This window comes from Athalia rosae, chromosome 1 (genome assembly GCF_917208135.1).
Source record: "Athalia rosae chromosome 1, iyAthRosa1.1, whole genome shotgun sequence".
NCBI classification, from domain to species: domain Eukaryota; kingdom Metazoa; phylum Arthropoda; class Insecta; order Hymenoptera; family Athaliidae; genus Athalia; species Athalia rosae.
In genome coordinates, this window is record NC_064026.1 from 10,766,689 (window position 1) to 10,788,959 (window position 22,271).

The 22,271-nt window shown below is 45.7% G+C and overlaps 2 protein-coding genes across 3 annotated transcripts in view; one reads left to right on the top strand and one right to left on the bottom strand.

Annotated features, from left to right (window-relative positions):
• The first annotated feature begins 3,394 nt into the window (after positions 1 to 3,394).
• Positions 3,395 to 22,271, top strand: part of LOC105687007 — a 146,636-nt gene continuing 127,759 nt past the window's right edge. The window contains exon 1 of one of the 2 annotated variants that reach the window (XM_048648960.1): positions 3,395 to 4,838. The gene's annotated coding sequence lies outside the window, so the exon portion shown is untranslated. The remainder of the gene's footprint in view (positions 4,839 to 22,271) is intronic. The other variant, XM_025745974.2, reaches the window with a different exon arrangement.
• Positions 11,619 to 14,707, bottom strand: LOC105685103 (UDP-glycosyltransferase UGT5-like). The gene is made up of 7 exons (XM_048648963.1): positions 14,248 to 14,707; positions 13,797 to 14,028; positions 13,405 to 13,708; positions 12,872 to 13,154; positions 12,539 to 12,761; positions 12,216 to 12,457; positions 11,619 to 12,135 (listed from the first exon to the last, which is right to left on the bottom strand). The coding sequence occupies exons 2-7, from the start codon at positions 14,026 to 14,028 to the stop codon at positions 11,875 to 11,877; spliced, it is 1,545 nt and encodes a 514-aa protein (XP_048504920.1). The 5' UTR covers positions 14,248 to 14,707; the 3' UTR covers positions 11,619 to 11,874.

Genomic DNA, 22,271 nt, shown 5'->3' on the forward strand with positions numbered 1-22,271 from the left:
TTTCGAAATAAGAAGTGTTAAAGGAAAATCCTGAAGAACCTCAACTCCCGATTCCTGACTTCTATACACGAGCTAGTCTTATACCTCTTATACAGTACAGCTTTCTGAAGATTTTCGTCCACCGGAATTTCACCTCGCGCGACACAATAGCTCCCTGTAACACGATGTTGCGGCCGAGGAAAGTGCCTCGAGGGGGTCGCCGCCTCCATTTGTGTCGACGAAAATAGCGAAATAACCGCTCAACCCGGCGGTTGCTCTTCGTCGTCCTTCTTTCTCATTCTCCGTCTCATTCTCCCTCTGCTTCCTCTTCTTCTACGCCGTCCCCGTACCGAACCCACCTTCCCCCGAAGCCCGAGGGCACCCGGGGCAAAACTCCCCGCCGGAGACGCGACGCCCGGCGTCGACTATAATGCGAGTACGGTGTCAAAACCCCACACCCTCCGCGACATCTGCAAATTTCGTGGTAATTTCTGTCCGCGATGGACACCGAAAAGAACCAATAACGGACGATGCTTAATTCGGACAAATCCGCTCGGCGGTATCCCGGCTAATAATAATTTGGAAATTTGTTTCCAAGGCACATATATTTACGGCGGATCTTACAAATGATATATGTATACACTGTGTTCCCAGAGTTGAAAACAAACGCTATAATCGTCCGGGTGATTTCCGTTTCTGTTCTATATCCTCAACCGGAGTGGTATATTCTGTATCTCCTCCCCCGCTAGATAATAGCTAGACAACTGCGGTGTACACGTCTATATGTATGTATAATAATAGCTAGGAGTTTGTCTCAACGAGTACGAACTAGACTACGACACGTTACTACCTTGACCGTTCCCATCTCGTCCTACACCCACGGGATCCCCATACGTACAGCGGAGGGCGACAACTAATTTATTTAGTCGCCTCCGACACTAAAGTTTGAGGAGAAAAAAAATAAAACAAAAAAGGAAAAAAAAATGGTTCGAGCAACGTGAGCCAACAGAGTAAAAAACGAATCGGGAAAAATAAACAAACGCTTTAATTGATTCCGTAAAGCTCGATAATCATTTCCTTATTTTTTTTTTCTTCTTTTATTTCGCCGAGTTACCGACAGACTTTGAACGTCTAGATTTGAGCATCTGATAAAGAAAGTTTCTAGATTATATTACACGTATGACGTTGGGAAATTAGACGGAAAGCTATAAAAGTCTGCTGTCGCAGAGAGTTACTGAAAATTATCCTGGAATTAAACTAAAAAGTCTGAACGGCGTTGCCTGGAGAAATATAAGCGATGGAATATAAAAATTGTTTGGAAAGCGAGTCGAGTTTTATTTATCATTTCTCTAAATTTTTTTAATTTCATTTTTGTGTGCACCCCTTCCATTGTGGACGTACCTCCGAGCGAGCAACTTTGACCCAGAATCTTACTGTGCGACTTGATAGATTTCGCATTCCTTCAAGTTTCATACAGAAAGATCATTAAATTCCTCTTGCGCACCAGAGAGTGAAATAGTCTTCTGTCAGAAATAAAACGATGAAATATCACAGTAGATATCGACGCCGGTCGGAAAAAAAAAAAAAGTGCAAACCGTATATTTGTACGGAATCATCGAGTTTGAAAGAAGTTGAGAATCCACTCTGTCGAAAAACGATTTGAAAAGTTTTTTTCTTCAACTCGGGGGACGAGTTGAGGACGAATACAATTTCGTAACTAGGTGAGGTGGTTTTAAAGTCACGGCGTAGTTGAATCTTTTTTGAAAAAAAGAAGAAAAAAGAAAAAAAAAAAAAGAAAAAAAACGGACGTGTGGCGGCTGGTTTGACTTCTTTCGCTTCCGCGCGAACGGCGACGCGTCGTTTTTCGGGGGCGTCCGTGGGTCCCCCCCAGGAGGCGTGTGGGCCGCATGTTTATGGGAAACTAGGTGCGGCCGCTTCGGTTTTGGTACGGTCGCGTTGAATCTCGTGCCGCCACTTCTGCGCTACACTTCTAATTGCGCCGTGGACCTGCCGCGCTACCTCGTTCAGGTTCAAATTCAACCCGACGTCTTATATCACTGTAAATGGAACGGCGCGTCCAGCGAAAGAACAGCAGCTCCGGGATACCGCGTATGTAAATTGTGCAGGCAAAGTCCGGTTAAAGGAGGAGCAGCAACAGGCGCGAGAAATTCTCTTTTCGATTTTTCGGTTCCTTCTTTTATACCTGACGATGGTAGCGGTGGTTACGCACCGGTCTTATATCACTGGGAAGATGTGGGGTATAAAGGAGAAGAGTAGAAGAAAAAGGAAGTGAAAGAGAGTGAGCGAGAGCCTGGTTTCAATCTTTTTCCCTGCTCACGCGGCGAGGCGACCGGGTGCCCGGAGATAATAGCCGGGGATTCTTATCGAGCCGGTTATCGGAGATGGGAAGATATAAATGGAAGCTAAGCGACAACGCGTTCGGATATATCTGGGAGAGAGAGCCTGGATAAAATACCCCGCGCTTCGATATAAAACTAGGTGTGTTGTAAACGTACGGATATACGATCGAGAGAAAACGGAAAAGCGACGGGCTCGAATGGAGCGGTTGTTAATTTGGTACACATCGGGAAGTTTGGGATGCGGATGGTTCAATTTAATTACATCACATTACCCGGTCGGGATATATTATGTACTTCTGCATACATACCTACGTGTACACGGTACGTGTATGGTTTGTTGTTATTTTTTTTTTCCCGTTGCTATGGAGTTTTCATGCGACATTATAATTACGGATAATCATTCCGAGCGTCCGTAGAAAAAACAAGGTGGATCAACATTTCGTGTCCGACTAATCGACGAATTAAAAAATTAGGAAAGGAATACGGGCGACTATCTGTTACATCCGACTTTCATCCTTTCGTTAATTATTTCCATGCGGTACGCGCATACCACCCAACTATACTTGGAGCCTCGAACACGTGAGGTAACTAAACGCTATGCGCGGTCAACGAAACCATTAACACCATCAATTAAAATATAATTAGGTTTTTCTAAATTTTTAACACCTCAATTGTCTGCCGCTGTACTTCCGGGGTTTCGATCTTCTCCCGTCATTTTTTTTTTAATTCCCCATACAGTTTCGATAAATTTCCTTTTTTTCTTCCGACTATCCGCCACACGACGTTCGACGTGCCGTCTGATTCCAGCTCGTCGAAAAACACCGAACGACGGTGACCCGTCAATCGAGGAATCCTTCGGTTTCAATTGCTGAAAATGAAAAAAAAAAAGGAGAACGAGGAGAAATCCACAGATCATAAATCAACGGAAACTCTTTCTCCGAGTGCCTCCGCAGTCTCGTTTTATTCGGAGATTTCTCAACGTTTTAATAATAATCCAGATAATTTGCGAAATGTTTATTATATACGATAAGGTAAACGCGGCTGCGCGCAAAGTTCGCGGAATTGTCGGGGACTATCGGGGATAGTCGGTGGAGGGATATATACTTTCGGAGGTGAGGGTTGTTCGCCGAGCGAGAGTTCACCCTCAGTTCAGCCGTGAAGCCACCGCGAATAGCTTCACCTTCCACGGGGTACGACCTGCGATCCTTTTATAATCGACGATTACACCTTCGCCCACCTACATGACCGGCACTTACGACGCCCTCGAGGGGGTTGATTGTCAGTGAGAAAAAAAAAAAAAAACAAACAAATAACACGAAAAGATAACGAGGATAAGAAGAAGAATAATAAAAAAAAAGCAACTGGATATTAAAACTCTGAAAAAATCGAAAGACCACTGATTTACCCTGTCCGTATCACTTATCTTTTCATCCCCTCTCACTTCCGTTCAGACCGTTCACGTCGTCGCTCGCACCATTTCTCAATATTTCATTCGTTGAATGTCATTCTCTTGTTCCATTTCTCTGCTCAAACGTGCAGCGGGACGATCCGAAGACACGAATGTAATTAACAATAATGATACGATGATCATTTTGACGAATGCTGAGCCGACGAACACGATATGATTCGGGGGGACCGTTGGGCCATTGATCGCCCGGTTGCTCGCTCTTCTCCCCGACGAACGAGTGTAATAAATATGATTTTCATTGGTCACGATTATTTTGACGTAATTTCGTTCGGTCGGCGATAAATACGACTATTGTACAGCACACGTCACACACCGCAACGCAGAAGAGTTTACAGATATTGTGGGTTCGGTGCTCCGAATACCTACGTATAATTAAAGATATAATTAATGGAGCGTAATTAATAGAATTAACGTGACTCCGTGCAGTGTGTTATATATGCGTATTTTATGTACATGTACGTCTACATATACGGCTCGTTCCGGAGGTCCGCCGCAGACCAATTAGCGCGTCAACACTTATCACTTCGCGAACCAATTAACTCGACTGTACGAACAATGAGTAATTTGCGTAGCGGAAATTTGGTATTATACTTTTAGTACGTCGTCAAGCGCGTCCGACTGAATTCTTCGAGTCGACGTACGCGATGTCAATGTTGCAACGCGATACCTTACCGTGATTGAAATCACGTCATCCGCGCGGTACTGAAATGCAAGAGAAGAACAATCACTTGTGATATCACGAAATCACGGTACCATTTCGAAGAATATTTATTCTCACCTGTTGTGTGTGATCCAAGTTTTGACGGACGATCGAAATTCGATCCATTGACATTGTACAAAACTACGCAAGATCGATCGTTAGCGAAGAAAGGGCTTTTATACCGTAACGGTCGAAGACATCTTGCAAGAGACGCTTAAACTGACCGGTAGTGACCGAACGTCGCTGCAACGTCGAAAGAATCGGTAACAGAAGAAAGATCGGTGATGACAGCCAACTGCACGTGACACGTGGGGACCTCGCACAGCCTTTGGTGAGTCACTAATACTAGCCAGCAAAAAAATTAAGACACCTTTTTCAGACAACGGAAATGCGGCAACGAAAATTTAACTCGTGATCCCCTGCGAAAATTCACGCCCCGCGTAATCGAGCCATCAAAGGGCACACACAGCTGCGTCTAACGGGGCATTTCTCAGCTCGAGAAATCGGCGATTAATTACTCGCGCGAATAATTGTTTCGAAGGTGGTTCGACGAGGAGCCGATAAACACGAACCCTGTAACGCCGGTGTAACGTGTGATCCGTAGGGAGAACAGTGGACCGCCAGAAGGGTGATGTAATTACAGGAAATCCATGGCGGAGGCCTGAAATTTGACGATTCAATTGCGAAGATCGGCGCATTTGCACAATTCGCCCCTCAATGGTATATACATACAGTATATTATATACATAGCTCGACACTTTCAGCGACACCGTGGAACAAGCCAGTCGTTCCCTCGGGGTATAAACTCATTACGAAAATGGGATCGCTGCAGAGATTTAACCGCCACAATGTCGTGCACCGCGCGACGTATACTCGCGACGTGGCGGTTTCGCTAAATGGGGGAGGGTTTCGGGATCCTCGAGGATTTGGGATCCGAACCACCTGGGTACCCAGACGGCGGGCAGGCTCTGGGTTACGTGGTGGGCGGAGCTGGTACGCTCGTTATATTACACCACCTGGTAAAAGTGGAAACACATTATGCGAGTATAACACGATTCCCGCGCACACCTCAAATCTTACGCGTTGGCATCGGCGCACGATCGATAGAACGTGTAGAAATGATCGTTTTTTTTTTTGGCGAGTCGAGAGGATTTATCTTACGCTTCGGAAGTGAACGCGATAAGTTGGAGGGCTGAAACGCACCTCTTTCTTCGTTGATCCGCCGCACTGACTTTACCGAAAAAGCACTTTAGCCGATGCCTTCGTATGCGCACAGGGTGGGCCGCGAAAATAAAGTTTCTCTCGAAACGCGAAACGAAGCTGAACGGCTAACGAATACCCGCGGCATCATTTTTTCTTCTCTTTTTCCTGCGCTTATGACAACTGAAAAACTGAACGCTCAACGCTCACGCGTTTCATCTCTTCGACGGTTTTCGATGCATTTTATTCGTGTCAACGGAGATGAAATTTTCATCAATCGTACGTCACGTTTCTCGGAAGGTTTTCGCGAGTACTTCGTTTTCCATTTTATTCATTCAACCGTTTATTGGAAAAAGATTCCAAGTACGTGCATAATTTAATAATCGAAACACGTGTTCATCCGAGCGTAAGTAATAAGTTACGGTTGTACATACATAGAATATATATGTACGTATATATACACATTGTATAAATATACCTCTCATGCGAGGCAGTTCGCACAAAAGTTAATTAAGAAAATGCCAAGGGGGTCGTTGGCTAATTATTCACGTCAATGAGTAGGCTGTAGTTGCTCGCTTAAAGGTCGATAATATTTCACTCCACGCGAACGGCAAACAAATATATATATCTCGCAATCGGTTCGACGCTCCTGCGTACGTTGTAGACGAAGAAGAAGTTCGCTCTGGTATTCCGCCACTTGTGCCGCCGGGCCACTTATTTGCCCTTGGTCGCCTTCTGGTCGGGTCAACATCGTATATATAACGTTGAAATAGTCATAGCGGACATCCGCAAGTTACACATTGGACATTATGTATATATTGTATGTGTAACGCATAGTTTGAGGTCACTAGCTGTTTGAACACCTATAGATACGACAACCAAGGGCAAAATGGGTGAGCGAGCGCGCAGAGTTCGTATTAAGGGCTGACGGTCTTCTAATTGTTTATGAAGAATTTGGTCTGTTTCGTGTACATCATTGGCGTTTATTAAGGGTATACTATCTCAACTTTAATTGTTTATAACCGTTTCGTCATTACTTTGCGACACTTATTTTTCATAGTTTATTACTCCTATTGCCTTCTTTAATGACGTCACCTAATTCGACACCATTTGGAACGCGAATGCATAATGATATCATAATATTTCTCAAAGTTACAGAAATTTGAAAAGAAACTTTTGATTTTGGTCTATTTTGAATGTAAAATATTTCCGACTGAGAAACAAGAAATAATCGCGAGAAAAATCAACCTAGTGTACGTTTTACGTAAGGTGTAAGATTGTACGAATTATATAGCTGTATATTCCGGTGGAGCGAGAGGTTCAACGAGCGGGTAGCGAACGATACGAATCACGGTGATGAGATTTAATTAATAATTAACGACTTCGCCGTTGCCGGTGCCGCTGCGCGAGGCGAAACGAAAAACGAGGCGCCGCTCGTCAGTGCTCTTCCTGAATCAATTTGATAGCCTTAATTGATACGTAACTCCGGAAAATGGGCGCCGATTTGTTGAAACTTTTGAATCTAACTCTCACAATCGAATTTTACCATACCTACGTCGGATGGGGAACAAAAATTACGAGAAGATCGGCCGAAACAATCAACGATAATTGCAACGCAATATTTATACTTTCGAACTGTCGCGTTTCGTATACGACTGGTGACGGAAAAAGAAAAACAAAAAAAAAAAAAACACCCAGAAGAAAGAGAGAAACGAGGAGGGAAAAAGTAGACGCGCGTGATAGCGGGAACAATCGAAAAAAGATTGCGTTCCAACTCTGAACTGGTTCTAAAACTTATGGGATTTCCCCGCAGCTTGTTAAGGGAGGGCGCGCAAGGAGAGTGTTAATCCGACTTAAGTATTATTTAGAGGTTCCGTTCCGTTTCGTTTAGTTTGGGAATGGAATGTAATGGAATGAAACGGTGCGCGTGCGGCGTATAGCAGCTAGCTGCAGCTAGTCAATTTATACGTTTTTGAGTCCGTAGATTTCTCGTTTAGAAATATCCATCCGGGATGTTTTGCTCCCGCTGCTCCCCAGTCGACGGAACTTACAGCCGCGGGGCTAGATCATATAATACACGAGTTCTCCGAGTGTCGCTAAATATCTCACTCTACGGTTTTTCTACTCTTTTTGAGACTCGAGATCGCTCCACGCCGCGGCCGCCACCGGCGCACATTTATGATGTTCAAGAGACGATACCGCTCCTGGAGACGCTCCAAGATCGTCTCTCTCTCCCTTCCTCTCACTTCACATACATAGGTATACTATACGTTACGTATAAATCCAGAATACAAACGAACGCCCATCGGAGACGTGGGATTATCGCCGATTTATATTGGCAGTAATAACTCTTGGTCGTTAGCGAAGAATTAACAGGAGACGTCGTTCTATTCGCAGACGGAGATATATAAGTATGGTCAGTAACTTTTGCTATCGCAACTTCGTTTTTTTTTTTTTTTTTTTTTCTTCTTGCAAAATTACGGTTTCCAGACTAGACTCATAATTTACCATCCAAAAAACTCGCCACGGCCACGAAAAATTTAGGATACGAATCACGTGATACGTTGAGCAGGTCGACGGGGTGTACCCTCTTGATATTTTTCAGGTAAAAGTACACCGTTACTCGCCTTCTATATTGGGAAAATAATGAAATTCCCAATACAGAGGAACGAAAAAGTAGAAAAGCTCGTTCGGTCGAATCGATTTTTTTTCTCACATTTGATCCGATATTAAATTGAGAAAAAAAAGCATCAAATTTCTTACACATAATTTCATCAAAAATCACGTTCGTGTGAATAATTGATCGAATCTTTTCTTTGGATTATTTCTGATGAAATTCGTCTGCGCCAGTCGTCCCACGCATGTAAGATATTTACGTTATATCTACCTACTCGGGTCTGCAGACGCGAAAGAAGTACAGAATTCGTTGGAGGAGGCGTCGATTAGACGGGCGAATGAAAATTCCAAACCAAGTGGGAGCATTCGAGCCCCTATGCAGTCTTCGAATTGTTTTTCCAATTGGATAAATATGAATTCTTCACCGTGCCTCACGTAGTCCGCTTCGAGTACGCAGGAGGATAGAAGGAGGACGCGATGCGGATAGAAGAAGAAAAAATTATCGCCGAAGTGCCTACTTCTATTTCGTTCTAAACAACGAAGCGCGGCAGTCGTTATCTAAATTTATACGCGATGGGGTTGCAGTAGAACATCGAGGGTAGAAAGTGGAAGTGGAAAATGGAAATGGGAAGCAGAGCCCGGTGATGAGGATTCTCGGGGACAGCCTTGGCAATCAAACAACGATCACGCCCGTAATGACCGACTGACTGCAGCAGCAGCAGGAGTAGCGGTGGAAGTGTAGAGGGTATTACTGCGTCGAAGCGGGGGCGGGACGGGGAGGGGGTTAGTCTGGGGTGGTTTAGATTTTGCAAAGGGGGACGGGGCCTCTCATATAGTATCCTAGCGGGAGAAACAGCTGCGAGTGACACCCCCTTGTAAAGCCTCTGCCATCGTTTCTCACCCCCCGTCCTCCCCCGTTCCGACTTTCCCCCTTTTCCCCCACCCGTACCTATTTCCCCAACATATTATAATTACAACCTATACACATTCCCCGAGTGAAATTTGCATGATTGAGCGAGAGCCTGGCGGCGCGACGTTGGCGCGTTTTCTATACATATATAGATATCCCACGCGAATAGAGATAGACATGTGCGCGTTGTACGTATGCACGGAGAATACAAGGGCACGTAAACCGAGAATTATGGATATTGAGAAGTACCGACTGTATCCGCGTTGGTACATATCGTGTCACATCGGTGAGGGGAAGACTTGTTTTGCGCGAAATCGTCGTTCAGATTACGCGTAGTAATTAATAAGTTTGATTCCCCGATGAATTTTATAACGGGCTCACTCACTTTTAATAATCGCACGCTGCCATATACATAGATGCGTTCTACGACGTTACTTTTTCACAGATGAAAAATGTATCACGTACGCCATTATCATCCAGTCGTTCACCTTCGGCACTGCGTATACCTATACGCACGCTGGGATATCGTATAAACCGAACACCTGCAGTTCCTGCCGATAAAATCAAATTAAAAATCAATTCGAGATTAGAAATCGGAAATCAGAATACCAGAGGGTGGTCCGCACTCCCGTAATCCCCATCCCGCATCCTTTCCCCCCCCCCTCCCCCTCCCCCCCACATCTATGCATAACTATAATTATGAATATTGTACTTTGGGCATCTGTCGCACGACGGGGGGGTAGGAGGAGGAGGATGTGTGCGCTCTATTCCTGGTGCAACGATCTTCCGAACGAGATTTTCCCGCCGTGCGTCGCATCGCATCATTTCCTACCTACGTACCTACACTACGTACCATATACATATTTATACAAATCATATACCTATATATTATCGTATACCTGGTGCAGTCGTCGACGCGACGAAATGAAACTGATATCTATGTAAATCGACCCGCTATACATGTACATGTATATTATACACTTGTACACACAGATTGCTCAGTCAGACCGCCGTACGCGATATCCTGTACCTATGGATACGTTACCATGTTGCGTGCGTACGTATAGTTATTTGAAAATGTACAAATAGTTTCGCGGCGTCAACGAACGCTACCCATACCATACCGTCGTATACGTATAAAATTATTTTACGCCTCTGCACCACGTAAATGTATATGTATGTATATTCACCTTTCAAGTGACGTACGATACACTGCGAAAAGACCAGCGCACCATACTTTAGTTCAATATCTTCGCGAAACACATGACACGATTCTCCGCATCTGCATATTACGCGCGTTTGAATAGAAGACGATAAAAAAAAAATTGAGAAAAACAACGAATCGATATTCCGATCAAGACGAGAAACCGATTGATTTCCTCCCGGGTATCCGATATCTCTTCCTATCATTCGAAAATAGGAACATCGGGCCTTGAAAAAACCGAGACTTCGGTATTGTTTGAAAACTAAAAAAAATTCATTTCAACCTTTTATGTTACGGAGATTATAACAATTCTAAGATCGCCCCATTGAGAACCAACTGTGTACTTCGTTATTGTCGTACATAAATTCTTACCACCTCATTTATCCTTTCCATTTAACATCGCGTACGTAGCGTAAGTTCAGCCCCCGTCGCGTACGACTACTATAAACACATCTTATCGCTGAAAATGCAGCGACGGTTTTTTCTTTCTCTCGCGCCATGAAAATCGGGAACGGACGATGACGTGGCAAGAATAGGGGTGCATCGCGCGGTGTATAAATACGTGTTCACCGATGCGCGTACGCATTCCAGACGTTCAATTCGCCGTCCTCTCAACAGTGCGGATGAGTACAGTCGCTGTGCGATCGGTTGAGCCTTCGCCGCGATATGACTGAAAAAGCAGGAAAAAAAAATAATGATGAAATAAAAAAAAAAAAAACTCAATTTAGTTTTATGGCTCTTCGGGTGCGAGTGCGCGGGTCCATATCGCACCTACCTATATGATCACACATATGTGTATAAAATAGGTGTACACGTATTCACACAACTACGCTCGCTTGCGTAGGGTTCTTGTTTTTTTTTTCTTTATTTTTTTTTCCCCCATCCAGTTTCGCGATACGGTATTACGTACGGGAACTTAGGGTTCCTGTAGGATGAACGCGAAGATTACCCTCTGCACGGACTTCGCCATTACCGTGAAAGCATTCGGAGTTACGGTCACGCATACGAAATACTGAAAAAAAAAAAAAAGTGAGTCGAGGAAAAGCAGAGAAGAAAGGAAACCCGGTTTCTCTCGATGTCCTATCTTTCGAAATAACGCCGAGGAATAGTTTCAGCCAATCCATATCATCGTAGATGTATCTTACAAATGGATGGGAATAATTTGGGTGTTTAAATAATGCTTCGTTACTCGTTTCATTTATTATTTTTCTCTTTGGTTTCTTTCTCGCAGTGATTCGCCAATTTTATGATCCAGGTAAACGTTCCATGACGAGATACATATCATTATCCATCACGACGTTTCAGAGATAAACACCTGGTAAAACTACATTATTTTTATTGACCGCGTATCGAAATCGATAAGATATTATCAGCCGCTAGACAAAAGTAGCCAGTATCGTTTGACAGATTCGTTAAGTTTGAGACTGTTACCGTTGACTAGTTGATTTTTTTTAATTTATCTTCGCAACAGGATTTTCTTCTAATTAACAGTTTTAACATTTGACGTAACGCTAGAAACGCTAATACCGATACCGTCGAGACTACGAAGGCTAAATCCAGCAAAAAGTACTGTACAAAAGTTTGCTCCATCACAGCTGGCTTGAGGTGCTTCGTGCCGTTGTTCCTTATAACGTATTCTACCGAATGGACGGCAACGTCCAAAGGATGATTCATCTCGCCTCGCCAATACGCCGATACCTAATATTGAAAGAGAGCAATTTACATTCCGATTACCGAATCAAATGAAAACTAATTATCTGCTTTGGAAAAATTGATACCTTCTCCACGTTTCGCTTGTACTTTGGATCGTTTGCTACCTTCACGATCGCTTCGTAAATATCGTCTTCCGTCATTGTTGAAAAGTTCAATACTTCGACGAAACCTTTCGTCCGCGCCAATTTTATGTTCTGTCGTTGATCTCCGAAGATGGGTATGCCGACGATCGGAACTTTGTGATAAACTGTTTCCAATAGACTAGATATTCCACCGTGGGTAACGAATACCTTCAATTTGGGGTGCGCTGATGAAGCATATTATATTATTTCAATAGAATGCACCGATCCGATCTTCGGGAATTCCCGCTTTCTCACTGAATCATTACCCAGTATGTCATTTTGCGGTAGCCATTTTTCTATTCGCACGTTCTTCGGCTTATCCGTCATCGTGTTATTTTCCCATTTCCACAGAACGTCATAAGGCACGCGTTCGAAAGCCTTTTTCAACGCCCCGATCAAATGCTCCGGCATTTCGATACTCTTGAAAATCGACCCAAGGCAAAAGAAAATTACACCCTTTTCGGATGACTCCATGTACCGATGCAACTCCTGTAAGAAATTCTCGTCATCATTTTTTTTCAGCCCTCGCCCGATTCGCTGCGAGAGCTGAATTCTTCTTTCGACCTGTTAACGTGTCTTATATTTTCGAAGCAAATTACCGAAGATAACGGCTTCGCCGGTTTGATGTGCATTCCAGCCACGTCCTTCATAGTCGCCATGTAAGGACGAGGAGATGAAAACGCGGGATGGGTATTAATGAGAATGAGATCGGCTCGTCTTTCGAGTTCCTCCAGATCAGGGATCTCAAAATTAGCGTCGCCCAGGTACTTAGCCGCCAGTGCCTGCTGCCGGGGCATGTAGTAATACTTTCGAGTGACCTCGATGAAAATAAGCGCAAGGGCGTTCTGGAGGCGTTCAAATAACGTCATTCGGTCGTCGAGGCTAAAGCGTGTAAAGAATTTCGATAATCTGGTAAGATAATAGCGCGGGTCTTCGATGTCAGACAAAAAAAAAAAAGATACTAATTCGAGCCGAATCAATTCGACAAGACGGACACGGTCGAAGCGGTCGCCCGCTACCCATGATTACAATCTCACGCAAAAAGTCTCGGTAAAATTTTGTTCCTTCGTTGAATTTAGCGGAGGTGAAAAGTTTCTCGTTTGGTCTGATTTCAGGCGGTTGCCTTCCTAACCTGATAAATTCAGCGGGCACGTAGCTCCAAGGTGCAGAGTTTCCGAATATTCCGTTGATCGTTGACGTGGTGCGAAATGTGCTGACCAGGACTACGGGGCATTCGAGTTTGTTAACATAGACCAATAAAGCCTCGCTGGCGAACTGCTCCATAACTACAACATCGTACTTTTCCTTTGATCCGATCAGACTTTGCGCTTCCTGGCTGGTCAACACCATTTCCGTCACCGAAATTCCGGCATCGTAGTAAAAAAATTGATGCCGAACGAAATTCACGTTGAAGTAATCCGTTATCGTGAGATCACCTTGGAATAGAAAAGACATCAGCCGAATGCGGGCTATTTACCGCCGTGAATTTTCAACAGGTGCGATAATTTTTAACCGTATACGAACTGCCCAATGGAGGACTCTCGTAGATGATTTCTCTGTAATTCGTAGCGTTGAAACCGGTCGGGAACGGTACGAACATCGTGACGTCGTGTCCCTTCTTAGCGAGGGCGTGCATCAAGGGCGAAGTTATGGAGAGATGAGATTTCGTGGGGACTGGAAAGAGTCCCAAAATTCGAGCGCCGAGTCCCCCTTGCCCCGCGAAACAGAGAAGGATTAACCGAACGATCAGATGCATCTGAAAAGTGCATCGAAACTTCTCAATATTCGCTGAATAAGTTTGACAACATTTCGATTTTTCTAATCAAAAATTGGGCAGGATGAGGAATTTTTTTTAAAAATATCGAAGGTAGTAGGGGTGGAAAGTCACTGTAATAGCTCGACTCGTGATCGACACTTCACTCGTGGTCAGTTCATAAAGATACCTCTTGTTCATTTTCGCAAAGAAATCACTTACCCCGATTGTAAGTAGGCACTCCGAGGGTTAACAGTTGACGCGACGCTTCGGTAATAATTAAATTACGTCTGCATAAGAATTAAGTTTATCACCCGAGTAAAACGTGTGCTGGAGTACCGATCTTATCAACGGACCGATATCTGGTATTGACTGATTTCGATAAGTAGATTTGAAAACTATAATTATCTGCAGATAACGAGCGAGTAATTAAGAAATCTATCGAATCTGTCTATCAAGTATACATTGGAACAACAAACGATCTGCACATACAGCCGCACGTGCGATCTAGACGTTTGATATGCTACATATTTTCAACGAACTAACTGCATGTAACACGTAACTTGGAATTTGAACGACATCACCGAGGGCCCGCAGCACCGTGCGCGCCACCGATCACGCTCGAGTGTTATTTCTTTTTTTCACGTCTCCTTTTCGAACGTTATTTGGCACAAACAGTTTGAACAAACACGCCTGATTGAATCCGACGTATGTACGCATCTGGCTATACTAAATAGGTGTGTCCAAGTCGATCGGCGCATCTCTCATCCCCCGGACCCCGACGTACATATATGTATACATGCGGGACCCCGAGGACCCCCTCTACTCTACTCGACGAGTACGCTCTTCGCAAGTTTCTAGAACCCTCGGTAAAAACTCTACGATTTCAATGGACTCGTGAAAAGTGGTGCTACAGCTTCGGTGGACGTACACGAACGCCTGTCGTGTAAATCTCTCGCCGACATAATTCATAGCGCGCGTACGAGAGAGCCGGGCCCGAATTCGGTTAACCTTGGAAAACTATCGAGGCAGGTTGACGCGTTCAGACACTGACGCGCAATAACATCAGATTAGACACCTCGCACCTCCGCGATCTCCGCCCCTCTGCGAAGGAAGTACACACCGGCGTCGCTCGGCTATTGTGTACCACCCACACCGCGCCTACTCCTCCCTTGTATTCCGCAACAACGGAAAACAATCTTTGCCGGAAAACACCGCCCCGAATAATTTATGGTGGCGGGTGAAATTTGCGCCCCACATAGCGTCGCGCGTCCCACCGTTGCCCGTTCGCAGTGAAACGCGTTCCCCGATGCCTAGGGCAAAACCAACCGCCGCCACCCTCCCTCCCCTCCCCCCCACCCCCCTCGAGTTATCTGTCACTGTTACCCACCCCCTTCTTTTCTCTCGTTCTTTCCCTCGTCTCTTGCAGCAAGGGTAACTGCTGCGGCTGGTGTATACCGTCCGGGTTGCGCGAGGGATTCCGAGTCAACGCTAACAAAATAAACCCGAAAACCACCACCTAAGGATGAAAGATGGCCGCCTAATCGCTACGGATTTAATTTCAAGGGTAGTTTTCTCGCACCGAATCGAGTTCGGATTTTTTTTTACGTTTTTCCTCAAGAAGAAAATGTGGTTTTCGAAAAAAAAAAAATGTAAAGACAAAAGAAGACAAGCTCGTCGCTTGCGACGCGAGATATCCCTTTGCGGGAGTTAAAGCGGAAAGGACAATATCTCCGAATGAGAATCCCTTTTTGGTTGTTGGGAGTTATCGAGGGTAACGTGTAGGCAGCCCACGTTCTGCACGTTGCCAATTCTCCGGCCCCAACGAACACGTTGGAAACGTTTCGCGTAGATGCGTTTCCCAGTTCGTAGGGTTATTTACCAGGATCGTGAGTCAGAACAAGGATCGCGCGCGATGCATTCGACGGTCTCGTGGGAGCAGAGGGACTCACGGAGTTAGGGCTGGAGATATCGGGAAGGAACTAATCAACGAGAGAATGGGCGAAAGGGCCCTTTATATACGACGACGGCGGAGGGACGGAGGATTGGAAGCTCCGGGTTCTTCTTAACGTTTGCATCCGTTCGATCCCCAGTCGACGGCGCAGCCCTTCCTACGGGACAAGGATAAAAAAAAAAAAATAAAATAAAGCCCTTGATAATGACCTCGTGTAATACGGTGCGGCATAAGATAGATATAGACCGGTATTACATAAGTCCCCAGATCTCTTTTACACATTGAAACCGTTTTACAAGACCGCGCGCGCATAACTTCGCTACGAAAACTTTCGTCCCCCTAAGGCAGCTTCTCCCTTACGTTGAAGATATTCGCGAGGGCAAATACCGCGTCCTGTTTACGCGTTGATAAAACTTTGCGTCACATTTTTTTTTTGTTTTTTTTTTTTTGGTTTTATTCCCTTTTCCTTACTCATTTATTTATTGTTTTTCAAGTAAAACTTTTCCGTGGCACACGTACGTTACACACACGGTGGTGGTGGGCGTACGTCGTCGAAGGTATTGCGCGGCAACGGGCGTCGAAAATGGGGGCGGAAACCCAGTGTAACAAGGATAGAATTCATCGGGCGAAGTATTCGCAACGCGGTTGGCGAGTGATCGTATATGGTATACCTATAAGTGTACACATACGTGTGTGGATATGTATACACACGGTCTTAGTACGGGGGGGTGGTGAGATTGATTAGCGTGGAGGGGGCGAGAGCGGCGAACCGACCAACGTACGCTAAGTGGAAACGGAGTTGAATCAAAAACAAATGACGAAGGTCGGACAGGAACGATTTAACTGTTACTCGATTTCGTGATTCATTACTTTTACGGAATCTGGAAAAAGAATAATCACCAATGAGCTAAAACCGCGCTGCTCGAATTAGCCCAACTTTGACGACGTACAGCGTTCCCCATACCGCGGAGTAGTGCGATTCGCCGGACTATTCTCGAACGAATAACGTTCTTGTTTTTTGATTCAATAATCCTCGTTTCGTGCGACGCCCCGAATTCGAAAGCCTCTCCTTCACCCTTTACTCCGCAACAGTGGTTGGTTGCTCATCGATCGACTTGCGTCTCTGAAGCTGAACCGAGAGTGTCGTTATTCGATTCGCGACCAGCTCTGTCTCTCTAGTCTCCTTCCGTCCGTCTCCACCGATTTTCGGCAGAACGCGTTAATTAATCAAGTTCGTTCACGGAGGCTTTAATCGCCGCTGGTACCGCTTGATACTCCGAAGCTACTCGCGCGCCCGTGTATACCCCGATAGACGCGAGGCCGGGGTGTTGAGGTGAACGAGCCGCACGGGTCCGCCTGTAAGGGATACCGACTATAAACGTATACATTTCGGTACATACTAACGAGTAATGTTTTACAAGCGCGCTAGCGTTAACTACACAACGGAGAACTCCACACCTTAAAACCCCCTGTGCTTAACGCGAGCCGTGTACGTACGTACACACTAGCAGCCAGTCGACGCGGGACGTCTTTCCGAGCGTTTCAATGACTCGGCTAAACCTCGCGACACGGGTGTTGTATATGTATGTAACGTTTCGTACGTGTAACCTATCCCGTTGTATTTGGTATGTGTGACCTGTGTCATGTCCCTTGACTCGCCTCGATTTCGAATAGAAACTCTGCAGCGGACGCGTTGTCAGCTGTTGTTTGTTACACGTAAGTCACACCCTGTCGGCGCTCACGTGTCAGGGAATTTTAGAAAACCCACCCACGTGTCATTGAAAATTATTTTCTCGCGTCGGGTGAACCCGCACGATTTTCCGACGCGGCGCCGATCGCGATCTCCGCAAGTATTCGACCGATACCGGGTGAAATCGACGATTTTTTTTCCGTCTGGTCGCTCGTAGTTTCGTTGGGCTGTTTCTTCGCCGGTGTATCCGCACTTCGGTAGTTAGCTTTTCCGAAGACACTGTTTTCTCCTACCTCCTGGCGAACGCCGGGATTTCGCCGACCTTCGATATATCAGGTTGACGTTAAACAACGGAGTTTTGGAACTGCCGTTAAACGCTCGTACACCTCTGAGTTATGGGGCACGGGGCAATATTATTATTTGTTTATCAATACTAAACCCCATGATTTATCGACGATAAAGATAAGTGTGTACCTCCTGCCGCCGATACTGCCGACAAAATTCATCGTTAACAAATCCGAACACAACGCGCGCGATGATGCCTCATGGAACTTCCGGCGGTAGTTGATACCTCGTAAACTGAGATAAGAATTGCACCTGTAAGGAGAAAACGATTGACCGGTCGAGCGAATCGAAAAAACTTGAAGCTGCGCGACTGATAACCCTTTTTTTTTTTAGTTCTACATCCTGCGTCGCCGTCGGCAGAAACTTTGAATTTTTGAATTTGGAACTCGTCGAATATTCGATAGAGAGAAAGAAAAAAAAATGGATAAATATTTTATAAGGGTAGGAAATACGAGCTGAATAAAAAATCCGGGGTTCCCGTATACGTCCTCGAGAATATTTTTAATCCGAGACGTGACCGAACGTCCACGGCTGCGAGTTCGGATTCGTGGATTTTAGCCGACGAGTGGGGGGGGGGGAGGGGGGCAGCTTTAGCGATCCGTTAACGGTTAATCGCCGGAGCGTGGGACGCGTCAAGTTTTGTGTGTGACACTTGCCACTTCCGGTCGGTTGGATTCCTTGATACGGTAATACCGTAGCCCTCGAGAGGTGAAACGCGAGGGTCGTTCGAGGGCCGTGCCCGGCTATAGTACGCGTTGTCCGGACGGTAATTCGTGTGAGAACTCGCAACTGCCTCTTGAAGCACTTTCGCTTCTCTCTTTCTGTTTCCGCGTTACTTATACACCGCGGCGTCGAGCGCCCCTTCCTCTCCCTCTCGTAGTCCTTCTCTCCCCTTATTTTCTCCTCTCGAAAATCCGAGCGGACCCCAACGGCGTTACAGCGGCGAGCCTCCTCTCAACGCGAAACTCGAGCACCCCCCTCCCCCCCCCCCCCCCCCGAATTCGATGGCGTGCGCGCCGTAACAACTCTGAGATTTTTTATTCCTAACGTGATTACGAATATCGCACTCATTGTCGGCTACTCGAACCACGGTGGGCGTATTTTTTTTCTTATTTTTTCTTTTTTTTTCTTCCGTTTGCTCTGAAATTAAACGGAATCGACGAGAGCCAACGATCGATCCACTCGATCATCGTTCCCTCGTCGTTCGTTATCGTCCGTTCGATCGTCAGTGAATCAAACGAATGCCTCAACGGTAAACTGCGGGATGACTCGTCCGATTTTCCTTTTCTGCGTTCGTTATGCAAGATTTTTCTACCGCGCGAATGATCCTCCACTTTTTTCGATTAAGGGCAGTTCTTTTGTGCTCCCGAACGGAATATCGGAGTGGGTGGGGGTGGATGGGAGAAACGTCATCTGCATCAAAGACGTCTGACGTGCGAAGCGATAGACTATGAACGATTTTTCCTCCCCGTCACAGATTTTCGAAAGCTTATCGGCTTCGACTAATTTATTTACTCGTTTCTGTAGCTGGGAATGCAATACTCGTGGATTCTGGGCGCCGCCAAGTATATCGTCTTTGAATAAAATATATCCCTGCAGTTATTTCAATCTCTCGAGACAATGCAGAGTTGAGAATATCCATCCAATACGGTCTAGACACGTGACAGAGATCGAATCGAATCGAACGAAGCTAAATCGAAATAGGATCTCAAGACGTGACGTGTTTGACTTCCCGAATGAAAACCGCAACTCTTGCCATTTTTCCAAGGATCGAGTCGCGAACGGCGCACGGCGATATTCGCGTAATTGAATATAACGGACTTTCCGCTCTCTCTCGACGTCATTCACCGCCAACAGTTTTTCCCTCGTAAAATAATCGCTGCATATCGAGTACGTCAGATTTATAGTCATAACGTATAATCGCACGCAGGCGAATCGACGACGAGCCGAGGATTCGCTCGGCTGCGATGTTATCTGAAAAGCAAACCTAACCGCTGCGTGGCGGGCGAGTGTTCGGTCTCATCGTCAGTTTTGAACAAACAATCCCACCATGCAAATTCTCTGGTAAATCTCTTTATAGCGGACGACGCGATGCGGATGCGGCCGTTACAACGGTCTTTATACGGCGGGCTGCAAATCGAAATAGCAATTGCCGACAACGCGAGCTACAGTGAATATGTAGATTGAGTATACCGCGCTATACGGATATATACGTACGCACACACCTTCGCCAAAATGCACCGATCCAACTAGCTTTCATTTCCTATATCACCTAGTCCGCCGAAATCACTACCGCGAAATCGTCCGACGAATCCTTCGCGAATAATCGATCGATAATTGCGTTTATCGTCGTCGGATCTATTCCGCGCGTTCGGTAGCCAAGAAACGATTAACGTACGCCCTTTCAAAATCGGATAGAGAGAGAAAAAAAAAAAAATGTTTGAATTTTTTTATTTCGGACCTCTGTTGCCTTACATTTCAGATCAGGGGGGATGTGCTACATCGTACAGTTATACCGTGGAAAGGATCCTTTCTCTTCTCCGAGCGTCCTTTTTCACCTGGATTTTAATCGCGCGATAGTAGAGAATAGGTAGGTATGGAATCATGTGGATGGAAAAAGAAAAAAAGAAAAAAAAAAAGGTCGAACAGTCGCGGGATGCCCCGCAGCCGTATTGACGTCACCGGCCCCACCCCTAAGAGTAACGGAGGAGAGTAGGTTCGGTTCGTTGACGCATTCCAGTTGGCGAATCCCCCGACCGAATACACACCATCCCGTATATGAAGAGAGAGAGAGAGAGAGCTAGCGCTACCCACACTCGTTCGAAAACAGTTTCAACGATTTCGCATGTCGAGAAGTCGAGAGACCGCGAATACCCCGTAGCCTGGAAGCCTGGAAGCCGGAAACATTCGTCATCGTTTTACTTTTGTTTTATTCATATATATGCGTACAGATATTGAATATAGAAGGTATCGATTTATTTCCCGTCTCTGATGTCGCGCTGTACACCGTGCACGGATACGCGCATTCCGCAAAAGTCCAAGCGCTAAATTCTCATCTCTCCGACACAACGGCGACTCAACCCCGTTGCTCGCACAACGTCGAACCCCTCCGGCATCTACGCTCCTCCGATTGAATTCTACGTACGCAATACCCGTCAAAAACACGTTCACAAACGCATCGACTTGCGGGTGTGCATTTTGCGGAAAAAAAAACACGTCTCTCTCCGCACCGACGTACGTACGTACGTACCTACGATATAATGTTATACTCTTTCAACGTCAAAGTCAATTTTCCAAAGTTGATATCTGCTCGGGACGATGTATGTTTTTCCCATCGTTCCCGATGGAGTTTGACATTTTTTTTCAATTCTCATCTCTCTCTCTCTCTCTCTCTCTCTCTCTCAATATTGAATATCTTCATTCGCCGATTATTTTGCGCGGGACGTGACGACGACCGACGCGCGTTTGATGCACCGCGCACACGGATGCGGTTATACCCGGTCGAACGTCGCGTACACGGTTCGAGTGAGACGGAGGAAGAGAAGATACTCTATAAATAAAGCTTAAGCCACTGTGTAGATTACGTGCCAACATCGGTACATGGGAGCTGTATTAACAGAAGTTGAGAAATGCGGCCCGACGGTTGACTAAGCAAACTAAAATACGCCGCGTACGTACGAGCTACGTATCCAAATGTACGGTACATGATGTATCTACGTGACTTCGACTCTCTCACTCACTCGAACGCGCATAGGTATATAACATTGAACAGGAAAAGCCCGCACTTTGAAAAATCTAAACTCGGAGATGGAAAAGCCTCGGAGACTTTCGTTGGAACGATAACATCGTAAACATTGTAATTACCCATCCGTTTCAGCCGATATAACCCCCGTGGCAAACGGGAGCGCGACGCGACCGAGATGAAAAAACGAAGAGGCGGTAAAAAAATAGCTGCCGATTTTTTCTCCTCATCCCGAAATGAAAACGTGACGTTACATCCGCACGTGATCGTAACTCGGCAATAGGTGTCCCCTGTCCATCACGGGCGTGAGTTTTGCGCGGGCGGAGGGGAGGGGAGGGGGGGGGGATGAAAACTCCGTCAAGTGTAAAATAAGTGTCAAGGAGCCGTGAAATATAAACGGGGAGAATTTACCGTGAAGTCTGGAGAGATGCGCACGTGATCTTTTACACTCTCGACTCGTCCTCGGAGTCTCAGTCGGCCTCCTCTCCGTGTATATTCCGTGAATCCCGAATGCC